This window comes from Mustela lutreola, chromosome 2 (assembly GCF_030435805.1).
Source record: "Mustela lutreola isolate mMusLut2 chromosome 2, mMusLut2.pri, whole genome shotgun sequence".
Classification (NCBI taxonomy): Eukaryota; Metazoa; Chordata; class Mammalia; order Carnivora; family Mustelidae; genus Mustela; species Mustela lutreola.
In genome coordinates, this window is record NC_081291.1 from 26,087,603 (window position 1) to 26,105,602 (window position 18,000).

The 18,000-nt window shown below is 40.0% G+C and overlaps 1 protein-coding gene across 3 annotated transcripts in view; it reads right to left on the minus strand.

The window, feature by feature from the left end:
* Positions 1-768: 768 nt before the first annotated feature.
* DNAH12 (dynein axonemal heavy chain 12) overlaps positions 769-18,000 on the minus strand; it is a 221,501-nt gene continuing 204,269 nt past the window's right edge. For all 3 annotated transcript variants that reach the window (XM_059161254.1, XM_059161256.1, XM_059161257.1), the window contains 9 exons: positions 16,024-16,161; positions 13,694-13,927; positions 13,222-13,410; positions 11,326-11,429; positions 9,984-10,188; positions 4,492-4,629; positions 3,955-4,046; positions 2,246-2,313; positions 769-1,052 (listed from right to left, as the gene is read on the minus strand). In XM_059161254.1, coding sequence (XP_059017237.1) covers positions 862-1,052; positions 2,246-2,313; positions 3,955-4,046; positions 4,492-4,629; positions 9,984-10,188; positions 11,326-11,429; positions 13,222-13,410; positions 13,694-13,927; positions 16,024-16,161 — 1,359 coding nt within the window. In that variant the 3' untranslated portion in view covers positions 769-861. The remainder of the gene's footprint in view (positions 1,053-2,245; positions 2,314-3,954; positions 4,047-4,491; positions 4,630-9,983; positions 10,189-11,325; positions 11,430-13,221; positions 13,411-13,693; positions 13,928-16,023; positions 16,162-18,000) is intronic.

Here is an 18,000-nt window from a genome sequence, read left to right on the forward strand (position 1 = left end):
ACCTTTGCACGCAGACTTCACTGTCTGAGTTAACTTGCCTCCACACGGGGATACGGTGAGCAGTGGAGCTAATGCTATAAAAGCGTGATGTAAGGGGTTTAGGTCTGGGATTGTTTTGATATTTTCCTTATTTAGAATCCCCTCTGGTAGGTGAGTGGAAAGTCAACTATTACTGAAGCTGAAAACATGACTTAACACTTGTGAAAACATATTTTCTGATACTAAGTTTTATGCAGTTAGTCTCCCCAAATCTGTTTTTCACCTACATAGAAAATAAATAGAAGTTCCAAAGGTTTCTCAGATGCTTCAAAGAAACATTTCCTTCAGGTTTTCTAGACGAGCTGTATTCCAGTCAAGCAAGAGTGGTACATCAGGGAGGAGGGCTGTGAAAAGACCATTTAAAAGAAAGACACATGGGGTGCCTGGGTGGCCCAGCCTGTTATGTATCCAACTCCTGATCTCAGCTCAGGTCTTGATCTCAGGGTTGTGAGTTCAAGCATTGGGTTGGACTCCACACTGGGCATAGAGCCTACTTCAAAAAAAAAAAAAAAAAAAAAGAGGGGCGCCTGGGTGGCTCAGTGGGTTAAGCCGCTGCCTTCAGCTCAGGTCATGATCTCAGGGTCCTGGGATCGAGTCCCGCATCGGGCTCTCTGCTCGGCAGGGAGCCTGCTTCCTTCTCTCTCTCTCTGCCTGCCTCTCAGTGTACTTGTAATTTCTCTCTGTCAAATAAATAAATAAAATCTTAAAAAAAAAACGACACGAAGATACTTGGTTTTATAAAATATATATTTTGAAGTATGTGAAGATAACACACATTTTTTTTTTAAATGTCTTTCATATATTTTCCTAAGTTTTTCCAATCTAGTTGTCCAACTGACACAGCAAAGCAACCCCACGCTTGATCCAGTGTTGAGTGGGTTGGTCCGTCTTCAACAACATTGCAATAACAAAGTTAGTGGAATGTCCTGTAGTGGAAAGGGTTCCTTTACGTTCACTTGTCTTGTAGAGGGGACAGACGTAGGCATTCAATTTCACAATCTGAGACTTCAGAGCTTGGAAAAGAAAGAAATACGTTCATTTGGTAAAGGGAAAGCAGCGCCTGGGACTAAAAGACCAACTATTTTAGTACTAAAGCAAAGATCAGGATTACAATATTTCAACATTTTGATGTTGTTATTGTTAGTTTACTGTGGGAATAGGATTCTGGCTGTGGAACAAGACAAGTGATTTCATGTGGTGTGTGATTCTTAGTCTACAGGATAGAAATCGAGAGCTTTCAGGAATCCTGATAACTCAGCAGGCATGAAAACACTCGGGAAGTTGTGGGAGAGGAGGAGAATGTAGGGAAGAAGGAATAAAATACATTAGGTAATGAGGCGGGCATAAAAAGAGAGGACACCGCTGCTTGGAACCCGAATACAAGAAATGCATAAATCAGAAGGAGCGGAAGTTACTGTTTGCTTTCAGCAGGTTATTACTAGGAAAAACTCACTAACTCTTACCTACTCACAGAAAGAACCTACATATTATCCTTGAAAGGCCCGATATGAGATATTAGGAGCCTTTCTAAACTAAGGCTGCATTTCTTGGAGTTATAATTGAACTGCATTACTAATGAAAATGCTTAATTTGTGAGGTGGTGATTGTGGGTGATTTGGAAACGTTTCCATGGATAGTTAAAGGAGAACAAAAACACTAGAGAAGAAAGAAAAATTGAAGGAGTCTCATTTGTTCAGATTCAGGGAAAAATAAAGGTAGCAGAAGTCAGGAAGGAGCAAGGAGCTTTCCCAGGAGAGCAGAGCTGGCCTCCACACCCTGTGCCTTGCAACAGCTGTGCCTTTGGGCACCTGGATGGCTCTGGGGCTTAGGAGTTTCCTTTAGCCAGAAGACTCTAGCCACCAGCTGTGTGTTTCTGAGAGGTGTGCAAAAGCTTTTCAGCATCAAAATATTGATGGGAAGCTCTGGACTCTGGAAAAGTAGAAGTGGGGGGGGGTAAGGGCAGAGAAAATGTTGCATTCCATGGGATAAGAGCAAAAAGAGGCAGAATGATATCTCCAGAATAATATGAATTCAACACAAAACAGGGGAAAAATATATTTCCAATGTAAACATTCAGTCGCTATTTATTGTAATTAAACAATGTTTTAATAGGTTTGAACAAAGACTTAATTGGGGGAGCCGTTAAAAATATCTATGATTACCCTTCTCTAAAACTCTTAAGAAACTTTATTAGAGGTAGACTTACTTGGTTTTATCCATATGATGGGCATCAGGTCAAATAGAAGTTTGGGACGTTGTTCGGCAAGCAATCCACTGAGAGGACAAATAAACATGTTTATTAGAAGTAAGATGAAATTTGCTTCTAGAAACTGCTATTTAGATATTGGCTTTTAATACAAGAGAGGATCAGAAATACTCAGAGAAAGGAATATAAAACAACACAAAACACAGCCAAGGAAGAGACAGTGAATAATTAAAAGAAACAAAAGATAATTATGGCAAGGCAGTGTGTGCAAACAGTGGACAAATATTAATTCCTGCCACTTTTTAAAAAATATTTTATTAATTAATTTATTTATTTTAGATAGAGCACAAGCAGGGGGAAGGGCAGAGGGAGCGGGAGAAACGGTCTCCCCACTGAGCAGGGAGCCCAACTCAGGGCTCAGTCCTAGGACCCTGGGATCATGACCTAACCCAAAGGTAGACGCTTAACCAACGGAGCCGCCTAGGGAACCCTTCCACTTTTTAAGCACAGTCCATGAGGTCAACACTATTGTATCACATTTGGTTCCCACTGTGGCCTTGTCCCTATTCCTGTTCCACTCATGAAAAGTGGAGGCTCAGAGAGATTGACACAGACCTTCAGCGCCGGAGTCAGAATTCAAATGTACATCTGCCTATCTAGAAAACATGGTTTCTTTTCCCTATGCTACAGTGTCTATTTGTTCAAAAAAAAGAGGGAAGGAGGAGAGGGAGGGAGGAGGAGGAGGAAGGAAGAAAAAGATGGATGAATACACACTTTAGGAAAGGGAAGTTAACACAAATGTCAGTACTGTGATGAAAAAGAAGACAGACAGAAATAACCACAGGAACTAGACGCAGCTGAGTCTCCTCTTCGCCCTGTCTTGGAATGATCTCTCTAGAGCCTCCGTCTTGCTGCCTTCAAGTGACTCTCTGGGCTTCAGCCTTTAACCCTCCCTTGAGAGCAAAGCCTAACTCCGACCTTGGAAATAGAGGACTGTGCTTATTAATGAACTGATAAAGAGCAGGGCTCCAAGGGAAATAATCACTCCCCTTCCCTCTTAGCCCGATGTACATTTTTAAAAATTTATATATTATTTGAGAGCGAGCTTACACAAGCATGAACTGGAGAGGCAGAAGGAGAGAGAGACAATGTCAAGCAGACTCCCAACTCAGGGCTTGATCCCACCACTCTGAGATCACGACCTGAACCGAAACTAAGAGTCTGCTGCAGAAGTGACTGTGCCACCGACGTGCCCCTTCCCTACATATGTTAAACAAGAATAGCAATGCTCAGTTTCCCAAGCTGGAAATTCGGTCTTGATTTTAAATATTTATTTACTATGTCATCAAAATCTAAGAGAAAGTTTCCCATTCACCAACAGAAATGGGAAGTATACTATAACCATAAAATGTTTGAAAGTGAGGCATTCCTGCCTGTTATAATAGAAGGTAACAGTCCTAAAACAGAAGAAGAAAATAATTTCAGTTAGACCATTGAAATATTAACTACAAATTCTTCAGGACCTAAAAATACTGATCAGTTGCTCCAGCCTGAGTAATGATTTATGGCAAGGATTCTGTTATTTTTTACTGCTTGCCATAATTCCCTAGAAGAGGCCCTTGTTGGGGTGGGCGGGAGGGAAGCAGCCGATGCCATGTTTTACTCATTCAGCTTCAACTACAGACGTCTCTGCGGCTGAGAGCCCTGACCTTGTTCTGTCCCAGCGTGCTCCGTCGAGATACAATCCGTGGATGAACACGCCGTCTTCAGGGGCCGTCTCGGATGTATCCGAAGGAATAACCTGAAGGGAGAGGCCCACACTCGTAATGGTCTCTTTCCCAGACAACTTTGTCTCATAAGGAAAACATCTGCTCAATTTTCAGAATGTATTCAGGGAAACTCCACTCTATAGTGGCTTATATCAAATTTTCAGTAAAAGTGTAAATATAAAAATGCATAATACAGTTCTTTTTTAAGCATTTTTTCAGGTTTTACTGTACCTTATATTGGTTTTTGTTAAAACAGTAGAGGAACATTAGATTATTTGAGTGGAAATTGAAATATAGAAAAGTCCTATCAGACGCAGTGAGACAAGTATCATCTACTTTCTTCATGAAATACAAAGAATGGAAAGAAGTCAAATAGTTTATAATGGACCATAAAGATAGGAATTTTGTATCTCTTCCTTGTTTAAATACATGATTTTGATATAATGATAGACTGTGGAGTTCAGGGGGTTACTGTACCTCAAATTCATATCCTAGTAAATCAATAGGGATGGTGTATTTTCTGGCATAATTCTGCATCGCTCCAGTAAGGAAGGCTTGGGTGAAAAAGAATCCTGAGAGCCAAAACACATTTGGTTTTCCTGAATTATGCCAGTCCTGTAAAGGGCAAAAAAAAAAAAAATACATTATGTTCATTTTCCAGCTCAAACAGCTTCACTTCATAGACAATACCCGATTCTGGTTTTTGTGCTGCCCACACTTTCCATCACAGGACTCTCTTCCCTGACACACAAAACATGCAACCTTGACCTTCTACTTCTTTGCCTTTATAGTTACTCTTCTTGGAAAGATCAAACTAATTTTAATATTAAATGAATAAAACAAAGTTTGAAAGATTCACATCTTCTACAAAGAGCCAAAGGTAAATTATTTGGAAATTTTTATATTACTTAATACCACTCAAAAGCCATTACCTTCAGCCATCTTACACATCATAGCACAGAGCCCCTGTGTGTTGATTCCAGCTCCTCAAACCTCTCAACTCCCACTGCCCCCTCCAGAGAGCCACTTCTTTCTGTACTGATGTGTCCATCTTCTCACATCTTCCCTCTCTCCTCAGTACATCTAGAGTCATGTTTGCAGAGTCAACTTCACCATGCATGGCTCGGACTGGGTTTAGCACCTTGCATAGTTCTTTAGAGATCTACTACTACTCTACAAACTAAAGTCTCAGCATTTTAGTCTCCTATATGAGAGACCTCACAATCTTGCCTCAAAACTGTATTTCCGCTTGGTCCCTTTTATTAATTCCCCTTCAAGCATCTGGCATTCTAACCCAACTATTTGCTGGTCTCTTCTCTGCATTGGAGGGACATCCACTGTACTGTATTTTCAGCTTATCTTCAAGTGACACGACTCTTAACACCCCGATGGAGGCTTTCCTCCACACTCAACTCAAGTGCTTCTGGTGCAAGAACTTTCCACACTCTCAACCCAAGTGCTTCTGGTGCAGGAACTCCACCTCCTGGGGTGGGCGCGTGATTCAGGCCGGCCGAGGATACCTGCAGTCATCGTGATCGATTCAGGAATGGACACATGACACAGTCAAAGCCAGAGATGCAGAGACTCTTGCTGGGACTTGTGGGGAAAAGACGCTCAGCTCTTTGAAACTGTGTGGATGTGGGGCCAGAGTTGCTGCTCTTTTGCTACCATCAGAAAAGAACCTCCCTGGGGATGGAGTCAAGCCTCAGAGAAGTGGAGCCAGGAGACAAGGTGCAAAAATCCAGGACCAGGAAGCCATTTTGCACCCCAGGTCAGCCTGATGCTCTGGGTTTTCCAATTACTGAGGCAATAAACTTTGTGTTTATGTCAGAATTTTTACAGCAGAATCAGTCTTAAATGAGATAGTGCCTTTCATCACATAGCTATCTTTAAGTCCTTTTCCATTTTCCCCACAGTGTCCAAAACCTCTTATCCTTTAGACTCAGCTCAAAGGCTTCCGCATCCAATAAACAAGCTGTCTGCTTTCCTGGGCTAGAAGAACTCTCTCTCTTCTTCAAATTCCCAGAACATTTTATGAGTTGATCTTTTATGATGCATCCCCTAGTCTACTGGATTTGTCTTTTCTTAGATACATAAGCTTATCCCCTTATAGACTATTGGCAACTTGAAGGCAGGGCTCATGTGGTCTTCACCCTTTCATCTCACAGAGGACACAATAGGATGTTTTGGACAAAGGGGTGGGGGTCTCAGTTCCTATTAGTTGAATGAACAGATGAATCAATAAAATGAACTCTGTCTCTGAGCGAGCAGTGCACTGTGGGAAGAAGCCAGCTTTGCTTCCTGGGAGGAAGAGACCAGACTGGTGCTAGATATGTTGCAACGGTACAAGCTTATCAAATCAAGAAGAGGTGGGAGGGGTGCCTGGGTGGCTCAGCAGGTTAAGCACTGGACTCTTGATTTCTACTTGGGTCGTGATCTCAGGATTGTGAGATCGAACCTGGCGTTGGTCGGGAGAGCACACAGCAAGGCATCTGCCTGAGATTCTTTCCCTCTTGCCCTACCACCCATCTCTCTCAAATAAATAAATAAATCTTAAAAATAAAAAAGAAGAGGTAGAGAAAGAAATGGAGCTTGACAAGGACACAAGCCAGGCAGAACCAGCACCATGAACAAAAAAGCTGTTAGAGCCCAGAAGGTGAGGGTATAGAAAATTCCCCTGCTCACTCCAGGGCTTTGTTTAGCCAAGAATGTCATGGGTATCTGGGTCAGCGACTTGTACAGGGCTTCTGAGTTAGCGACCATTTACTTAGCGCGTGCCAGGCACTGTGCTAAGCACTTTACGTGCATTACCTTATTTGGCTCACAAAATAACTCAGCGAGTTATTCCTTCCACTTTACAGATGAGGAGACTGGAGGGCAGAAAGATGAATACCATCTTGCTCAAAGTCACACAGACACTAAGTGTCAGATAACTAGGATGAATGGTGAGACAGAAAAGAAGAAAAAAGAGAAAACTCTGGACAACTCATTTGCTTAACATGGTAACTCTAAAATGCTTTGGGGGGGGGGCGCCTGGGTGGCTCAGTGGGTTAAGCCCCTGCCTTTGGCTTGGGTCATGATCGCAGGGTTCTGGGATCGAGCCCCATATCAGTCCTCTCTGCTCAGCCGGGAGCCTGCTTCCTTCTCTCTCTCTGCCGGCCTCTCTGCCTGCTTCTGATCTCTCTCTGTCAAATAAATAAATAAAATCTTTAAAAAAAAATAAAATAAAATAAAAATAAAAAAATAAAATGCATTGGGAGGTGAAGTCAAGAGTCCAGGAGAAAAAAAAGGAGAGGGGAAAACCATACAGTTTCCCTAAGGGTAAGGGGACAATCGGGGAGAGATCCATTCAGAGGAAGCTGTGTGGCGAAGGGTGATAGAAGTGCCCAATCATGAGTGAGATCTTTCTTACTCATTTGAATGGAATGATTCCAAGGGGGAAATTCAAATTTCAGCGAGTAGGGAACGTGGCATGAAGTTTTTATTAACAACAACAAAAGAAATTTGTCCTGGAGCTTCTCCCTGTTGGCACCGTGCCAGGACCCCTCTAAAAGACCAACGTAATGATTCTTTGAGGTCCTTTAGGAAGGAAGCAATATATGGGAAATGGAAAGCAGTTCCAATAAGTTTCAGAAAAGCTTGGGAAATGAACTAAAGTGTTAAAAAAAAAAAAAAAAAAAAGGAAGATTGTGGCAAGGGGAGGATGCGAGTAACGACATGTCAAATGCTTCCGGAAGGCATGGGAAGACGCCGGTACACACAGGACGAACTCAGAAAGCTGTGGATGTGGCTGGGGCTCGGCCCGATACATACAGCTTCACTTATCCAGTCAGCAAAGATGAAAAGGGTTAATTCTGAGAAACAGGCACTCATATTCACTGTCATTGGGGATACAATTAAATAATTTTTTGGAGGCTGACTAGGTAATGTCTATCAAAATCCCTACAAATAGGCAAATGGAATTGATGAAAGCACTAGAAGAAGGATCCACTGACCAACAGGAATTTTTCTAGAAAACACAAGGATGGTTTTACACTTGGAAATCTAGTGACATAATTTAATGCAATAACAAGCTGAAGAAGGAAAAAAGTCACCTCATCAGCAATAAATGCTGCAAAGGCATTTGATAAAGTTCAACAAGTTATGATGTTACAAAAGAATAGTCCACTTTTGCTGGGTTCTTACCACACACCATCAGACTCTTGCCTTGTGAGATAAAATTGACTGTTTTATGGAGGAAAAAACTGTTAAGTGGCAACTCTCCTACAGCCTGAACACTGAAAACCGCAGTTTCCTAGACTTTTTTTTTTTTGGTCTCTTAAATGTAAAATCTACACAAAAAGCTCCTATAAATTTATTTTTCAGAAACAGCCTTGAGGAAAAATGGGCTGAAGAGATGAAGAGGCAATTCACAGGAGAAATACAAATGGCAAGCAGGTGTACTAGACGAACAAGCCCACTAACTAATTAAAAAAAAAAAAAAATAGGGCACCGGGGTGGCTCGTTGGTTAAGCATCCAACTCTTGATTTCAGCTCAGGTCATGATCTCAGGGTTGTGGGATCAAGCCCAGCGATGGGCTCCACACTCAGCATGGAGTCAGCTTGGGGTTCTCTCTCTCTGCCCCTCCCCCACATAGGCATGCATGTTCCTGTGCTTGCTCTCTCTCAAAACACAAAACAAAACAGACTGAAACAATAAGATACAGTTCATTTTCATAAGCACTGGCTATTTTATGATTAGCTTCCACAGTGAAACAAATAAAGCTCTATTGTAATAGAAAGGCAACTGAAGGAGCGCCTGGGTGGCTCAGTGGGTTAAAGCCTCTGCCTTCGGCTCAGGTCATGGTCCCGGGGTCCTGGGATCGAGCCCCACATCAGGCACTCTGCTCAGTGGGGAACCTGCTTCCTCCTCTCTCTCTCTGCCTACCTGTGATCTCTGTCTGTCAAACAAATAAATAAAAAAATCTTTAAAAAAGAAAAGAAAGAAAGAAAGGCAACTGAACCCGGGAAGGTCATATACCTAATATGAATTTTCAGGAAGTATTCTGGGGGCTCTCCACACCTCTTGGCCCCACATAAACAGTAATCATACAATGCGGGCAAGTCGAGTTGCTGGGGAAGAGAGATAGTGCCCTGAACATTCTTTATGTGTGTGTTTGGGATTGGAGGGGGAAGGTGGAGATTTCAAAGCACTCAACTTTTTCCTTTTATGAGATAGGGGATAAGAAGCAATGATTTTAAGACAATGGCCAATTATTGGTGAATCCAAATCTTGGGTTCTTTTTGTGATTTACCACCAGTATTAAAATCACGAGACCAAGTATGTGGTCTCAGAGAGACACAAACCTAGAATCTTAAAAAAATGTAAATGTCACATATTACTTGGACTTGGGTAAAGTAAAATTTTAACTTTCTACTCAGTACTTTTAAGTATGTGTTATTTTCAATATATTTTCTTTTATTTATTTATTTATTTATTTTAATATTTATTTATTTGACAGACAGAGGTCACTGTAGTCAGAGAGGCAGGCAGAGAGAGAGAAGGAAGCAGGCTCCCTTCTAAGCAGAAAGCTTAGTGGGGCTCTATCCCAGGACCCTGAGATCATGACCTGAGCCAAAGGCAGAGGCTTAACCCACTGAGCCATCCAGTTGCCCCTTCTTTTCTTTTAAAAAAAATTATTTATGTATTTGAGAGAGAGAATACAACTAGAAGGAGGGGCAGAGGGAGAAGCAGAAGCAGGCTCCCTGCTGAGCAGAATGACCTGAGCTGAAGGCAGACACTTAACTGACTGAGCCACCCAGATGCCCCTATTTTCAATATTCTAAAAGTTTGGTTAGATTATCATGAAACTGCTAACCACACTGCTCAACTCAGAGACATTCAAGTGATTGGAGCATTTCTAATCTCTCTCCGGTCAACCAAAAAATAAAATTATATGTATATATAAATAAAACATATAACCTTTTACCTGTAAAAATTTCAACCGGGCTAGAAAATCTGTGATATAACTTGCTAGGGGTTTAAGACTTGGGTATGATCGTCTGGCCCATATTTCTGGAACCTTTCCAACAAGCAAACTGCCAGAGAGTGCCTCCAGTGCAGAATCCATTACAACCACTCCCTTAATAGCTTTTTCAAGGTCCTGTAGAGTGTTGCGTATAGTTTTAATTAAACTGCAAAGAAAGAAATTAAGTCATCAATGTACATGTGAGGTTAAATACCAATGTCTGTCTTTCAGAAGAAATAGCAGAAATCTCATTCACAGCTTTATGGGAGTGTTTCCCTAAATGGAGTCATCTCCCACTTGGTAAGGGAAGGTACTTTTAGGTGACACTTAGATGAACATTTTTCATTTTAATCATTACATAATATAGAAAATAATATTTCAACGTTGCTACTTTCTGGGTGTTATGGCTTAAAACCAGGCTAATTTAAGCAGAGAATGATTTTAGGGAAAATGTCAGGTAAATACCATTAAAGGGTAAAATGCAAATACAAAAAAAGTTATGAAGGTGTAATGCAAAGGCTGAAACTTGTGAAATAATTCCTTAAAGCATAAACCATAAATTCATGTATATACTTGCAAATACTTTGCTTCCCATGTAGGCCCAAACTGCTAAGAACACTGTAAATAGACCTGAGCTGAGGGTTTTAGGTTAGAAGCCTAGGCAACTGAAAGACTGAGAGACAGTACGTTATTACATATAAATACATATGGTCTTTGTATAAAAAGTGCTGACTTAAGGCATCACAGTGTTTTAGTATATTTTTAAGTGTTGACAAGTCCAGAAATCCAAATAAACTTGAAAACACCTTAGAAAATTCATAATTCATTCAAAACAATTTCTCTATACCTTAAGCCAGTATTGAATAGTAGAAAATTCAATTAAAATATTCAAAGCAAATACTTTGTTCACTGTCATGGGGTATGTAATTGACCTAGGTGGGGCTCAGGAAGGAGAGGTGTATATGCATCAAGTGGCAGAAAAATGACAAAAGACTTGTCGTTGGCTCATTTGGTCTTTAGTTCCTGAGGAGATTAATAACGGGTGGGTGAGAATTACAACTAATGAATATTTTCACCAGTAAAAACAGATCTCATTTCCACCATCATTTTTGCATTCTAAAAGGCACCTTCACTGCTGGGGCAGAACACCATACAACTTTAGAGCGTGCAGGTGGATCCTAAGGAAATGACAGGTTTTGATAATTTTTTCTAAAAATTATAATTCAAACCAGTGTGCTTTTTTTTTTTTTTAAATCAACTTTGATTGGTTGTTTTCTGAACCACTGGGGAGAGAGATCCTTACTTGTTAAATCTTTCCATTTCTTGTACTAATACGGTATTCATGCTTTCTTCGTATCTTACAGGAAACTTCAGTAGCGCTAATTCAATGTCAAAATCACTTGGTAGCTAAGAAAATAGATTTTGAAGATCACGTATTACCTTGGGAATGGATAATTCGTTTCATTCAGCTATCACATCACTGGTAGCTAACCCCAGGCAGTTACTACGTGCTAGGCGTTGTGCTGCTTTCCGTACATTATTGCATGTAATCCTTACCATGCACTCTCAGGGGGCTGTTGTCATCTCCATTTTACAGATGAGGCTATTCAAGTACAGTTGACCCATGAACAACACAGGGATTAGGGCACCGACCCCCTGACCCCACATAGTTAAAAAATCCAAGTATAACTTCAATTCTCCAAAAACTTAACTATTAATAACCTACAATTGACCAGAAGCCTTGCCAATAACATAAACTATCGATTAACATATATTTTGTAGATCATATGTATTACATACTATATTCTTACAATACAGTAAGCTAGGGAAAATAAAATGTGATTAAGAAAATCTTAGGGAAGAGAAGATATGTTTATAGTACTGTGCTGTATTTATCAAAAAAATTCACATATAACTGGATCTGTGAAGTTCAAACCTTTGTTGTTCAGGGTCAACTCTACAGAGAGGTTGAGTGACTGCCCAGGGCACACAGCCAAAAGATGATCTGTTTAAATCCACAGGTCTCTAACTGCAAAGCCAATGCTCTTTGCTACATGCTATCACAATTTGCAGAAGGTATATATTTCTGAAACGTTGTATAATTTCCTTTTGTAAGATGAATCTTATTTTTCACTGATAAAACCGATTTGCCATTTCCTGTTTTATATTTATTTCCAATCTATTATCAACTGGCTCCCAATAGCTTAGCTTATCCCACTTTCAAATAATTAATGCGTGACTACAGTAAGGGTCCAAGGAACAGGGAGACAGAAGGTGTCAAGTGTCTGCTTTCTCTGAAGCACCTGTGAGATGCTTGAGACGTGAAGGGAACTTTGGGACTGATAATCAAGCCTCAAGACCTTGGAATTCACACTCCTAAAAGGCAAAGAAGCTTTCTAGTCAGGGAGTTCCAGATAATGGTCCCTGAGTGGAGCAAAAGAATTATTGTAAAGTCACAAGGCAAGGCCACCAAGGCAGAGGAGAGGAGTGTTGCTATCTGTGGGCTTTCCAGGCAGGTGGACCACAGGTCAGGCTCTGCTCTATCAGAATACCTGGTACTGAAATATGGCGCTAATTATAGCATTTACCCTGGAGGGCAACTGTGAAGATCTGCGCTGGTGACCATAATCTTTTTAAAGTTCCCTTAGTATTTCCTTATTGAATGTAAGACACAGAAAAAAAGTGAGAAAAGAGTATCATTCCACTTTACCTGGAGACTAAGTATTTTGAGCTATAGTATGAAGGAAAAAAAAAAAAAAGCTGTAGTTACTAATTTAGTGCTGATCTTACTCCCTGTGTCCCCTCTCTAAGGTATAGATTAAAGTTGATTAAAAACCATTCACCCCTTGAACCAGCAAGTTCAGATAACTTCCTCCAGTTTTTATAAAGCAGATCCATTATCTGTGCTTGGAAATGATAATAAGTCACATGTTCATTAGCTCATCCACAATTGTAGTTACTAGGAACTTACATTGTGCCAGGCATCACACAGAGCTCTTTATTCATGACCTCTTAAATGTTCACAAAAACCTTATACGGCTAGCACTATGATCACCACTTTACAGGTCTGGGAACTAAGACTCACAAAGGCTCAGTTTCTCACAAAAGGTCCTAATGCTGCTAAACGGAATCTTCAGATTGTCATTTCAGTACCATTTTAATTTATAGGATAAGCAACATATTTTAAACTAAACATCACCTTCTTGAGAATATCTTTGGTGATTTCCAGTAGAATCTGGTCAGCACTCCCTGAGGATCCTGTCTGTTTGGAGCCTCCCTGGGTGAGGAGCAAGGATTCAAAGAGGACTTTGGTTTGTTGCAGATCTTTGGAAATATCAACATTTTCATGTAATCCAAATATCTCAGGGTGTTGAGTGAATGGAAGATTCTGCCGGGAAACAAATGAAGCAAGCATCACATTTCCACCAGCTATATTAATTCATAAGGTGTAAACACATGCAGACCTAAAAGGGTTAAAAATCACCTACCCATTAAGCACCCAGGAACCAAACTCTTCCAGTTTTCAGTAATGGCCAGAAACAAAAGATACTGAAAGTTGACTGAAACCATACTACTTGTCTAGCCCTCTACATTACAGGGGAACACTTCATTATTTGCTTTTAGAAAATTTAGGAACACTGAAAATTGCTATTTTCAGTGGCATCAGTTACCTTAATGAATTCAGTATACTCATCGTAGGTGCCTTTAGGAGGTGCAACATAGTTTCCACTGGGAGAAAACTTGTAATGAGGGTTTTCAATGATTTGTGGGTTATAAAAGTCAGCCAGCATGGTTAAGAGGAGACGTCTGTCCCAATCATCTGTCACCCTTCCACCATAATTACATTCCCCAGTCAGGTAGGAGATAGCTTCAAATGGAACAGTATTATATTCATTTATAAATAACTGAAACAAAGGAAAAATAAAATGAGAAAAAATTCACAAATTTTCACTTCATTTCCATTTTAAAATGACATTAAATACCTGTCAATCATCTATCTATATGCCCAGAAGTGGGGCTGAAAGAACTATCATCACGACTTACCTCTGGAAGGCTATGATTATTAGTGTTTATTTTATTTTTATTTATTTATTTATTTATTTATTTATTTATTTATTGAGAGAAAGAGTGAGAATAGGGAGGGATGCTAAGGACGAGAGGCTTCTCAACCAGGCTCCCTGCACAGCGCAAAGGCCAAAGCCCCACATGGGACTCAATCTCACAACCCTGAGATCACGCCCTGAGCCCAAGCCCAAGTCAAGAGTCAGATGCTTTACCAACTGACTGAGCCACCCAGGTGCCCCATTAGTGTTTATTTTATTTTTATTTTAAATTATTTTGCTTATCTGCATCTTCCAATTTTAGGGTGGGGAAATAAACATGCATTGTTTCTGTAATAAGAAAAACATTTAACAAAAAAAGATGACATGAAAATTACCAAGTCTTTTTCATATGAATTTGAATAAACCTTGTTTTAGGGAACTGGCTGTTAACTGGGGCAATTTTGTCCCCTAGGGGACCTTTGGCACTATCTGGGGACATTTTAGATCAGTGGTTGGGGGTGCTACTGCCATCTACTGGCAGAAGTTTAGGATGCTGCTAAACACTACACAGGCCAGCTGCCCACAGCCAGGAGCTATCTGACCCCAAATACCAATAGCGCCCAGGCTGAAAACCTGGTGCCTGACTTAGGGCACTGTCATTAAATGTCATTAAATGTGATTAAAACAAAGTAATCACAAATTTTAGTGCCAAAGCCTGGTTCACACAATATGACACCTCTTACAATAGTAATAAAAACTACTATTTGCATAGCTTTTACATTATCTTACTCATCTCCCAATAACCATATCAAACAGGAAGCAGAGTCTGGGAAATGTGAAATGATATGAAGGCCTGAATTTTATTTCTTCCAGTTCCAGATCCTTTACTTTTTCCCATAGACAGGAACTTTTGGTATATATATATTTGGATGGTATAAGTTACCAGATGAGAACTTTTCCTGCCACTGAAAATTACCTAAGAGTGCAGGAATTATAACAGAACTGATGCACAGTTAAGAAAAAATATTTCCAAGTTAAAAGAAGGTATCATTCTTTGTTTGAGATTCCCATGTTTTCAGGAGGAAGAGAAGTATCAAGAGATATGAACAGGAGACACAGGAAAGTTGTCTTTTGTGGCAGGATAAGTTATTTGTGAGAGAGGTAAGTTTCTCCCTTTCTTATTTTTGGGGGAAGGGAAAGGTAGGTTTAACTGGGTTTCCCCCCTTTCCCAAAACCAAAGGAAGCGATCCCAAGAGAAATTCATGTTAAAATTGTGGCATATGCAAGACACAGAGACTAATAATTTATTCCTTGGTTGTGAACTTAACCCTAAGTGTGCTTATCTGCCTCTCTGGAAGCAAGAGGTAGCCAGCTGGTAGGACCAGGTGAAGATGATTTAAAGACTGACCCCCTTCTCGAGTACCCAGTTCTTGGCAATAAAAAAAGAGGATTTAGTCTATGCCTGTCAGCTCCAATGTTTGGGCTGGGAGGGCTGATGACACCAGAGGCTGCAGGCCGGGACCTGGCCAGAAGGTGGAGAATTCTCAGTTGACCAGTTATCTGCAGTAGGATGATTTCAGCAAAGTGTTCTCCAAGCTTAGGCTGTGTCAGTTTAATTAAATCAGTTAAATGCTGAGCAGGGACCCTGATGTGTGGCTCCATCCTAGGACCCTGGGATCATGACTTGAGCTGAAGACAGACACTTAACCAACTGAGCCACCCAGGCTCCCTGAGACAATAAGTTTCATTATGGTTTAAGCCAGTTTGAATCAGGTTTTCCATTACTTGCACCAGAAAAAATCCACAGAGGTAGTGCTTCATAAACCATGGTTATAATTACTCCATCTACCCACCCACTAGTGATGTTGGGAGGATTAAGTTTATTTTAAGCAAAGGGAGTTGTCTAGGGCCTGACACACAGTGATCCACCATCAATGCTAATTTCTTTCTAATTTTACCTGTAGTTGTCGAATACTGATGCGTAAGTCTGATTCATTAAATCCATATGGAATGTTCCAGCCAAGAGGACCAAATTTCTTTCTCTCTTGTACAAGGGCGTGAAAAAAACAAACTCCAAACAGCAACTTCTCCCATGTCTTGAATATAAAATTAGGCAACAAGAAAAAGTTCTGATCAGATTTATATCAGTAAAATGAGGGGAATCAACAATTATAAGATTCTATGATCATATATTTCTGTAAACTTCTTTTTAAAAAAGATGTGCTAACTCAAACAATGCATGTTATAAAAAGTTTTAATCTTATGACTTAAAACCCCCAAAGCTAGACAAACTGCAATATTAAACTTTGTTAAAATGCAACAATTCTACCATTTGCCAAAGTACTGGCTATGTATACTTTGGTGTTGCTTCACAGATATTTATAACTTCAATACTTAAAATGTTATCCCACAGACTCAATGGCATATGCTTAAGACTAGAAGGGTGAGGGCATAATTAATTATTATGATAGGAATAAATCCCAATATATAGTTCCTGATTTTATGACTTTCCATTCGGAGATCATTTTTGAAACCTTTGTTTGTTTACTCTGGCCTGGCATCTTCATATGCGGGACAGGTATGTCAGAAGGGATGGGCCTTTCCCTGAGCCTATGTCAGTACTCTGGAGGATGGTCACCCACCTCTTTGAGGAACCCCCCAGTAAGTTTCAAGTATGCTACCTTGATGTTTTAAATTCGATCATTTCAAACAGAGCTCCAAATGCAGGAAAAATCCAACTATCTTCATGTGATGTAGTAGAAATTATTTATATAATATTAAAATACAAGTACACCATGGCCTTACTGAATAACTATATTCTTGAAATGTTGTACATAAATTAAAGCATATTTTAAATAAATGGAGTGAAAGCTGTGGTGAAACATTTAAAAGGGGAAAAACTTTTGGCAGTGAGAGCAATAACCTAATTTGCCTATATTTTCCACGTATTTTCACCCAATGGGGTCCTTAAGGAGATCACAATCCCTCCACATTTTTGGTCATGCTTGTAGGCCAAAAATGCACCTGTTATATCAGAGAAATATTGAGATTTCTTGCAGAAGCTCAAACCCTCAATGGGAATCAGACACTGTACTACCTTCTCCATTTTATTAAGCTCTCTTTCTAGCTAACCCACCAAATATCCTACTTTTCTCCTAGAATTTCAAATAAAATATTGCTTTTAGAATTAGGGGAACACGGAAGGTATCATTAAACAGAAACTAGCTGGCTTCCAAAGAATTCAATTCTTTATTTCTTTTTCTAGCTCAAATAGGCAAGTATGATCAATGGCATTGGGGTGAAGGCAAGGAATGAATTTCCTTTAGTGTTGATGTTTCCTTCCATGTGAAGAGACCTCAGTGTAACACTTCTAGATTTTCTCTATCCTTGTATTCACTGCAGGAGAAGGGAATAATCTATCTGGTTGATTAATTTTGGAAAAGTTAACCAGATATGCTTTGCTCAGCTTTTCCATCTTAGAAGCCAGCTTTCCTTAGGGAAGAAAGTTTTCCTCTGTTCCTGAGGGTGGATCAATCTGCTTAATTCTATTCCGTGATATGAACCCTATTTGTTCACAGACATCAACTATATCTCCCAACCTAGTCTATATCAGTAACTAAAGTTATAATCTGGTTCACTTTTGTTTACACTTTTGGTAAGAATGCCAGCAAGGAAAAATGAGTGCTATTTATTTATTAGGATTCCTAAGTCCCCAGTACCATGTACAAACGGTTTTACTTGAGTGCACTGAAAAGCAAGATTAATATGTCAAAATGGTATGGCTAGGATTTAAGTTCCATGAAGCCAGATTTGGGGGGAGGTGGCCTATTTTATTCTCACTGCTTTATATCTAGTACCCAGCAGAGTACCAAACACACATTTTGTTGAAAGAATGAATACATGATATGAAAACAGATTGCTACTCTTGGGTCTTT